Genomic DNA, 10,092 nt, shown 5'->3' with positions numbered 1-10,092 from the left:
CAGAGAATAGGCAAGCGTTTGGGCACGCAGACATCCCTTCAAGACACACCGCCTATCCCTGCGATCAAAACAAGGGGATCGACATCGCTGGCAAACAGCTGAAGAACAAAAAAGGAGGGTGTGAGAATGTCTATATTCAATGTTAGCAAAAAGGTCAGATGTTGTTGGAACAACTAATCTATCACACTGACAAGACCGGGTGAAGCGCCTCACTCAGCCTCAGCACAGGTCAACTTAACCCCGCTCCGTATCCATGTGCCGACACACACACCCATAACACCCCCATTCTGCTTTGCAACACGCGCATCACACACCGAGAGTGTTGCCCTGCCTTATGCATCACAGGACATTGCAGAACCACACCCATGGGAACAGGGCTGATTGTGCACTCACAACCTTCCACAAACAGCACTTCTATGGGTGCAACCTTTCTGTGATCAGACCAACGTTGCCTAAGATCACCAATTGAATGGAGGATCAGACGCAGGGGCACGAACATTATATGCCAGAACGCAGCATAGAGAGGATAACCAAACCTAATTTAAGACAGACTAATCTAAGATAGTGACTACCACAGCAATGCAGCTCAACGAGCAAGACACATACCTTATATGATGACACACCTGTGGTCAGCAACAACGACAAGCACAGAAGGCATACTATATAATACATGTGTAACCCTTCCTTCACCTCCCCAAGATTTTTGCACGCAACACACCGGTATAGGGCAACTTACTGAGTAACCAAGTATCCATAACTGGAATGGAAATCAAGACAGAAAATAACACTTACCAATCTGTAGATGCCCATTTGTCACAGAAAATATGCGCCCAGTCTTCGTGTGGACAGTATTCTGCTACAGCATTATACCCACATACAATCGCTGTCAACACGACCATGGACATCGCATGTAAGCAACCATAGAATAAACCTGGTCTTGGCATTATCTGCATCGACGTTCTCTGACCACTCTTTTAAGACCGGACATACATCGATAGATATACCCAACACAGACCTACCCAACACACCTGCAGCCAAAAACATCTACTGGGGCTGCTTGTACACATGATATGACCATATGTGAGGAAAGTCAAATCGTGTGTACATAATCTACCAGTAGACAACATGCACACACAAAACAAAACAACAGAAACAACACACACACACAACACACTATCACCACTCGAAAGTTGTTTTCTTTAGAAATCGACCAAGGTTGGGAAAAGATCTTCCAAGATTCATCCCGGTTCCCATGAGCTATGCCCAGTACCACCCCAATATTTGCCCCAGTTACAGGTACAAACCATAAGTCCCATCGAGTACAGGATATCATCCATAAAATGTTCTCTTGCAAGACAGCAAGACATGCATCACGAAGTGGGAAGTTCGACCGAAATGCCAATGCACATCACTGGGGGACATGCCCCACCTCTCCACGTCACCACTCGGCAACGCCATATACGCTGTCCTGAGTCTGCAAAAGAAGAATTTATCTCAGCTACAGAGTCAGCCATACTCCATCACTGCTCCAGTCAGCGCATACTATGATGAGCCTTCAGTCTGACCACTAGTTATGTTGTGGCAAGACAAAAGCGACCCAACGGGACCCTGGCAAAGCTCTCCGATAACCCCTTTCAGGCAGACCTCCTCTGCCACTAAACACATACACGACACGACATAAAAGGTACAATACCGTGAGGAGCCCTACCAGTGGGATTCAGCCTTAGGCTTTTACCACAATCGCTGGGTTACATCTCTCACGTGCCAATCTTGGGTTCAACCGGACACACGTTGGGGGGATTCCCAAAGCCAGTTCTCCGGGTGGAGGTTCTTTCCCCTTATTTCACAGGACGGGGAAAGGTGCAGGGGGAGCCCAAGGTTCCTGCAAGTGTATTTGCAATAAGACTATATTGGCCTCTTCGCACGCCGTCCTGCTGGGGCCTTCGTCCGTGGACACACTGAAGTCAGAAGCTTTGGTCTCGTGGAGATCTTCTGTGTTCTTATTGTCTATGTTGAAGGCGCAGATTCCTCTTCATGTATTGCAGAAGGTGGATGTAGGTGAGGTCGTTGGGTGCGAGCACACGAGATACTGAGAGCAGTATATTACGAGCGATACATATAGAGCCTCATGCTCCTACCTCGGCGAAGAATCATTTCTGAATATCAGTATGCGCAGCATGTCCATTGGTTAGCCTGGAACATACCGGCTGCACATTTATCCAAGCATCAACCAGCATCGCCTACATCCATATTACTTACTCACAGCTACCGTTCCCACGAGCCATCTCCCTAGCGCTCTGCAAGACTGTCAGCACAGGCCGTAAGTCACTGATGGCGGCCCCCACAAGCGTTCAAGTATTGGGCATTTTATGAGTCCTCTGTTGGATACTTTGGTCACGGGTCACACAAAAGCGCCGGCCAAGCGATGTTCTGTCACGATGCCGTGTTTTCCTTTTATGAACGCTGAGGTTAATGCCTGTGATACTGAGGTGCGTATTCTGTTTCTTATGTAGAGTTTTTGCAGTGCACGTATTTTAACACTGTAAATATAGAGGTCGCACTCTGAGCGCTTTAGGCTAGACCAGTGATCTAGAGAAAGTAGTTACAATGCTCCATCGACTGTTGTCTCAGACTTGGACTGGAGAAGTTTTGCATCCACCAGTGGTCCAGTTTCACCAATCGCACGAAATATATACAGAACGTGGAGTGATATATATAAGCAGGTGCAGGTATTTGGTTCCTATCGACTCTCGAATCCTAATTTGAGCATAACTAAACCGAGAGCAGGTTTAGCTCTCCTCCCGTCGACCCCATTTAGTCTATCAAATAGAAGCTTCACAAACAGCACCATACAGGATTCAAACTTAAAAAGTCCTAACAGAGGTCACTATCAAGACGTAATGATCAATCATAGAGAAAACCAACTTCACCTTGATCCTTGTTGTTGGATTCTACGCAGTATACGCAAGCGATATGAAGAGGAGAGGTTATTTAAATTTTTCGAGTGTAATGGTCACTAGGAGAGGATCTTGGTACAGCTGTGTGTGAGTGAGGTAGATTGAGATGAGAGAGGAGATGAACCCTTTTGGCTACACAGCTCAGCAATCCCGTGCCATATTAGAACACTCCAGGCGTACAATTCAACAGTCTAGATCAGGTTGTGATGCTTTTCACTATTCAATAGCCTGAGCTCATAGCGTAGTCGATCAATGATTTTAGCCAGAGACTGCTAGAAAACACACCACTGGAATGAGATTTTCAATCCTCAGTCACTCACAATTTTCTCGAAGACAAATACATGGTCATGCATTGTTTACTGTGAGAGAAGTCAAAGAAGAGATTGTGGGTCTCTCTTGAGTAAATTCTCCGCTTGTGTTAAGATAAAATGATACTAACAGCATATGATAATGCCTAGCAGAAAGTCCACACAGTCAAAAAGTCACATCCTCTCGTTGATATCTGACTTAATACTCACAACCATTCCACTGGAAAAAGGCCCGTGATGTTGATTGTATGTTACCCAGGACCAGGAAAGGGTCATGCAGCTTTAGAAGCAGGACTGCTGCACAATAGAATGAACTGGAGCTCCTTAGCATCTCTTACATCCAGGAGGGGTGTGATCAGACCCACCTATCACCTTCAGGTGCGCTTTCTGACACCTTGTCTGACTTCACTGTCACTGTGCCAGCATCCTCAGGCTTAACCTGCTTCATTGTCAGTGTGCAGCAATTGCCAACGTTCTTGATGTCATTGTAATTGTTGGTGTAAAGGAGGTTGCCATTCAGGAACCATTCCACGTCCTCGTCATCATGGGACAGCTCGCAGGAGAAGACAGCAGAGCTCTCTTCTTCAATTTCACATCCTGCAGGTGCTTCGTTACTTCTACATTGCGGGCTGTGGGGAAACAAGGTGAACTGTTACCACTGTTACTATAAATCATACTGGGATGTGGTAGAATGGTTGGACTAGATGATCTTTGTGTAATCTTCTCAGTGAAGATTATACATTTATAAAGTTAGCAGGAGAGAACGGCAGAAATCAACCTCAAGAAGAGAAATCTGAGGTGAAATAGGACATGGAAGAGGCCACCCTCCCTGCTCATACCTTCAGCTGTCAGCGTGGCCTCAGTCTCTGCAATTCCTGCCTTGCACTTGTACACACCAGCATCATCGGGCTTCAGCTTCAGAATCTTGAGCTCTGCTGAATGCTTATCCCTCTTGATCTTGTACTTCTCAGAGGGCTCGATGGGTGTGTGGCCCTTGAACCATTTCACAACCTTTGGAGAAGGCCTGAAGTCACAGGACAGGATGACAGAATGACGTTCCAAAGCTGTCTTGTCCTCCAACTTCCTGGTGATTTGTATATGGTAATCTGCAAAGCAGGGGTGGAAGAGAAGAAAGGATGAGGACAATTGGAAGAAGAGGAAAGTCTCTTGCGTGTATTCCATTCCAATTAATGTCATGTTCACAATGGTTCTTTGAACCACTCTAAAGATAAAACAAACGATTGTCTATAGGGAATGCCATTGACTACATTTCTATAAAGTAATACTGTATATTATCTACCAAATGCAAGGTCCAGCTCTTGTTCTGTGCTTATTAAATTGCTCCCAGTTGAGGCTTTTATTCAAATAAGAGTGAGTTGAAAATATAACAAGTACTTTAGGATGTGAATGGAGACTTAAACTTGTCTAGTTCAGAAATACAATTAATTTCACCTGATTTGACTTCTTTGGTATAGCCAAGGACAAAACCTCAGCTCTGTAGATCTGAATAGTAAGCACATCACAACTATTCAAACAGATCTTTTACTGAGATGCAGCTGTCTCATTTAGTGTCCAACGACTTTGAACTGGAAATGGAGCAGACCCTCCAGACACACACACAATATTTCAAAGACCCCAGTGAAGGAAGACTGTACGTTAATTAATTCTTCATCTTCATGATGTAAACCAAGCCTGGATATGTTACCTCTGACAAGCAGATTGGCTGTGGATTTGGATTTGCCAATTGAGAACTGAATGGTGCTTGTCATATCAGTGGTGGTTTGAGTAGTGTGCTAACTCAAATGTCTCCCTTTTCTTTATCACACTTAACATCATATATATACCATAACATTGTATATATTAAAAAAAATAAACCAAAACCCTGTGCTCTTTTCAAACAGACAGAGAAAATGAAGAAAAAGTCAAGCTATGTTTTTTATCCCTCAACGTTCAAACACAAATCTGAAGTCTAAAGGTAGAAAATCAACCTCCTAAGAAAATAATCTGTTTTACTTAGCAAAAGTAAATTCCAAAAGACAAGCTGGATATTTTGTGGGCAGAAAGGTAGGTAGGTAGGAGTTTTTATTTCTGTGAAAGGTCCTGGTGGTGTTTAACTTCCTTGACATTAAAGCAAAGGATGTTAGCTGGTTTATAACATAAGATAATTTAATCAAAATCGTCATCAGAAAGCATAAATTACCTTTAAACTGTAAGATGGGCACGAGATTCTGCCTTTTCTGCTACAGATTTTATTTCTGCTGCATCCTTGACTTGGACACGTGTGTAAGTCAGCGAGTAGGTCTTTCCTGAAGCAGAGAACCACAGAGTCACTAAGGCTGGAAAAGACCACTAAGGTCATCTAGTCCAACCGCCAACTCATCCCTACCAAACTGTGCTTTCAGTTATGGTGAAAGAAGCAAAAAATAAAAAAGAACCTTACAACTACACTTGCTTCCTTGAGCAAAGAGCTCTGAGGCACATGGCCAGGCTGAGCATCATCCATCTGGTTTCACAGCATCACTGCCTGTTCTCTCATGTCAATGAAACCACCCCATTCCCCCACATCCACATCCCCACCAAAGCAGAATCTAAACATGGCTTCTACAAGGACTGACCAAATGCGGCCACCGTCACCTTCAAAGTACCTGATACAGAAGGATCACACTCACTGTCAGACAAAACCTCTTTGGAGAGGTGAACTGACTGCCCTGTTCACCCCCACTTTGGAAATAACTGCACTCATTTCCTACCTGCTCCCGGCAGTGTGGGATGGTGGGATAGCATCACACTTCCCACACTAAGCATCCCACCATGTCACTTGTTCCACCCTAACCTCAGTCCCAAAACAAAAGGGGAACTCGCTTCTGAACCCTCTTCACTTCATTTCAGATGTCTTATATGCTTGATCTCCAACCCACCCCCCACTCAGGAGAAAGATCCCCTCTTACACCCTACCATCTTGCCGCATTCTGATGTTGTCATCAGCCTTCAGCTTGTTGTCATCTTTGTACCACTGGGTCTGAACCTCATCGTGTGAAATCTCACAGACAAAAGATGCACTCCCATATTCATTCACTTCCACATCTTCCAGTGCTTTAACAATCTTGATATCTCCAGCTGTGAAACAGTAGAGATATATTTGTCAGGGTATTTCCAGAACTGAGTGCAGCATCTTTTCCTTACACATATTTGCATAGAAAATAAGTAGGATTATGTTTTATTCTAAACCATCATCCATTCCTGAGTCATTTCTCTCTTCAACACAGTCAATGCATTATTGCCCTTGAACTTAAAGATAGACTTACTAGCTACAATGGAGCTCCCTGCAAACAGTTTTCATGGAAACCAGAATCTCATTTATTCTAAAACCTTTCAAGCAAAATTAAGGGTAGAAAAACAATAGAACTGAATGAATCTTTAAGGTCATTTAGTTCCAGTCCCCCTGCTATAGGCAGGGACACCTCCCTCCAGACCAACTCTTCTCCTCAGGGTCAAGGCTTCTCTCAAATCATTCTCCTCTAAGCCTGTGCCTGTGCTTGGGATTGCCCTGACCCAGGTGCAGGGCCTTGTACTTGGCCACACTCAAGTTCATGAGGCTGCCAAGGGCCCACCTCTCCAGCCTGTCCAGGTCCCTCTGAGTAGCATCCCTTCCCTCTAGCACATCAACAGCACCGCTCAGCTTGGTGTCATCTGCAAACTTGCTGAGGCTGCATTTGATTCCACTGTCCATGTTGCCTACAAAAATGTTAAATAACACTGGTCCCAACACCACCCTCCACCTGGACACTGAGCTATTGACTGCAGCTCTCTGAGTGTGACCATCCAGACAGTTCCCTATCCTGCAACTGGTCCATCCATCAAAACCATTTTTCTCCAGTTTGGTGACCAGGATGTCATGCAGGACGGGATCAAATGCTCTGCACAAGTCCAAGTAGATGATGTCAGTTGCTCTCCCATTATCCACTGATGCTGTTACTCCATCATGAAAGGCCACCAAGTTTGTCAGACATGGCTTGACCTTGATGAAGCCATATTGGTTACCACCAATTACCTCATCTTTATTTTCCAAACTATGCAAGGAGAACTAGACAGAACTCTACAGTGTTGTGTCACTACAAACCTGTCTGAACCATTGGCTTCTCTGCATGCTCATCACTAGTCTCTCCTTAGCTTGTGTGCCCACAATGTATGGGGAATGTCAGCCACAAATCTTACCTAGGGGACATCTTTGCTTCAAAATCCCTTGAACATCACACAATCCCTTTTAACTCTCCAGGTCTGCATTTATTTATGTCAGAATCAGGCCATATTTCTGTGCTGCTATTTCCCTTTTCCTTCTGAAGGGCCTGGATACAACTTGGATTAACCTCAGGAGCAGAGTTCCTGCATAAAACAGCCAGTACTGAAACAGCAACCCAACCTGGTTGCAGAATGAGAGAGAAAATGAGAGTTCACCAAAGTCATGGGACAGGACACATGTTCATGTTCATGCTAACACTGAACCCAAGTGGCCACATGAGGACAGCAGACGTCCCTTGGGAAGGTGGCATCTACCAGGGCACAGCAGACCCGTGTGTTCAGTAACAAGTCTGATGCTTCAGAGCCCAATGATGAGCTACAAACTGGGGTTTAACCAATGCAACACATGGAGGGAAAATCTGTCTTGAGCATAAAGAAGAAAGAGAAAGGTATCCAAAAGGACTAACCAAGAAATGCCCAAACTGCCCATGAAGCATTTCTTCCCGTGGTGCAAAATACCACAAGAGGATTTATTTGCTCTTTCAGTTAAACATAAAATGAACCTTTAGGGTAGCTGATGTCTTGTCTTAGGCTGCTCAGCATGTGGATGTTCCCTGATCTTCATATTCACACCTGTGAATAATGAGACTTCTCTTATTTCCCTGGGAAGTAATGCCCACTTTTTTACTTTGACAGAGCTCCTTCCCATCCTAGAAGGGAAAATATCAAGTCAGATCTCCATTAGTCCTTCCATCTCTGCACTGAGCAAAGGGAGCCTTCAGATCTATGCTTAATTCACCCACTCCCCTAGAATTAATGGAACTGTGCTTACTGGAACATATGCTGAAGCTTAAGCACAGTGCAGTGTTTTCAACATGAAGGAATGGCTATAGAACATGCATAAATTCTGGCTGACCTATGACAGCTTAAAGCACTGCGGAGGACTGTTAACAAGCCTGTTTGGATACAGTCACCGTTGATAAATAAATTGACGTTATTGAGTGCTGGGTGGTGACAAGTAAGGGAAGGAACAGCTGAGCACCGGGGAGGTACACAAAGTGCCAGAGCAAATTCTCACACTGTCAGGTGCAAAGAAAACTGAGATTTCACCCCAAAAACCCAGTTCACAACAAGGCTACAAAATCCCGGCTGAGAATTTCTGTGTTAGACTTGAAGCTCAAGACTGTAGTTCACCAACAATATTTTGTGCAGCATGACCTAAAAAGTTCACAAGAAACCAAAACAAACTTCAATTTCAACTTGATAAATGAACTCAGGACATAATAACAAAGAGTGCTGATCTGGGCAAGTAAAAGAGCATAAAGAAAAGAGAGCAGTGCAAAAGCTATCAAGCAAAAGCTCAGACTCGCATCCCTTGGAAGTGAAATTAAAGGCTCTCATTCATTTCCAGAGAAGTCAGAAAGGAAAATACCATTACATGCCATACCTTGAACCACTTGACGTCCACGTTGGGCCTGGACAGCTCACACTCAAATGTGACCTTGTCCTTCTGAGTGACGCTAATGTCTGCCAATGGTTTGCTGATTTTCACAGGCAATTCTGAGAAGGAGAAAGAAGGATGTGGATTTAGTTGGGAATGAGGTCTCTAGGAGCATCTGGCATAAGGAATAATGAAAGGCAGTGCCTACTCTCCATGCTTACTAGAACTTGTAATTAACAACAAAAAAACCTATTGTTTTGAGCACATTATCATTACTTGTGCTAGGGACAATAATGTTACAACAATCCTCTTGATATTTGAGGGATACTCTGGTGGCAATGGCCCAGTGCATAACATCATTATTAAAAATGGTTTGCAGTACTCGGAAAAAGAGAATAGCTGGTTCATTGCTGTTCAATCATACTGTGTGACACTGAGAGCATGAATAATCACAACCATTGCTACCAACAATACCTGGTCACAGTGCGAGCCTCCTGAATGATTATGGCCTTCTGAATCTTTAAAAATGGAAAAGAGTCCATGCAATCTATCACAAGGGTCCACCAAGAAAAGGAAAGTGTCAAGGAATGTTTCTTCCCCTGGACACCCATCGTGATATTTGGTGCAGGCTTCAGCCGCACGCCGTCCTTCTGCCAAGTCCCTTCCACATCCTCATGGGACACCTCCACCGAAAAGGTGACAGTTCCCTTCTCAGGGAATTCCAGGGGCTGCAGACCTTTCACCAGCTTCATCTGCCGCACTGAAAGACAACGGGGACAGGTTGGAGATCTCACACCAGCAGCTGAGAAATCGATTATCGATTTTGTTTCCCATGGGATCAATCATGAAGCAGCAACTCAGAGAAAAGAGTTTTAGGGTGGGAAGGGCAGACTGGGTTCGAGATCATTCCTAGTTCCCACCACCCGTCTGCTGTAGGCAGGATCTTCCCTCTAATCACTAATTAAGATGGTGCCATTACTAAAGCCCCATCCAGCCTGGCCTTGAATGCTTGAATAGCATCAGGACTTCCAAAACAAGTTACTTCCCTCTTCCTCTCCCAGGTACAGTATCTGCTAATTAAGCAACAGCCTTTGCAAAGAAGAAAACTTGTTCATAACCAGGTCCATGGGTGCTGTTAAATGGATCC

At 44.4% G+C, this 10,092-nt stretch overlaps 1 protein-coding gene across 1 annotated transcript; it reads right to left on the bottom strand.

Moving 5' to 3' along the window:
- Positions 1-3,629: 3,629 nt before the first annotated feature.
- Positions 3,630-9,705, bottom strand: LOC107306977 (obscurin-like; the record flags this gene model as incomplete). The annotated part of the gene is made up of 6 exons (XM_015850406.2): positions 3,630-3,894; positions 4,105-4,371; positions 6,221-6,392; positions 8,952-9,110; positions 9,420-9,463; positions 9,553-9,705. Coding segments are annotated over 6 exons (908 nt in total), but the record flags the coding sequence as incomplete, so codon positions are not given.
- Positions 9,706-10,092: the final 387 nt, after the last annotated feature.

The sequence above is a fragment of the Coturnix japonica genome, unplaced genomic scaffold (genome assembly GCF_001577835.2).
Source record: "Coturnix japonica isolate 7356 unplaced genomic scaffold, Coturnix japonica 2.1 chrUnrandom368, whole genome shotgun sequence".
In the NCBI taxonomy this organism is placed as follows: Eukaryota; Metazoa; Chordata; class Aves; order Galliformes; family Phasianidae; genus Coturnix; species Coturnix japonica.
This window is presented reverse-complemented; position numbering and strand designations above follow the sequence as displayed.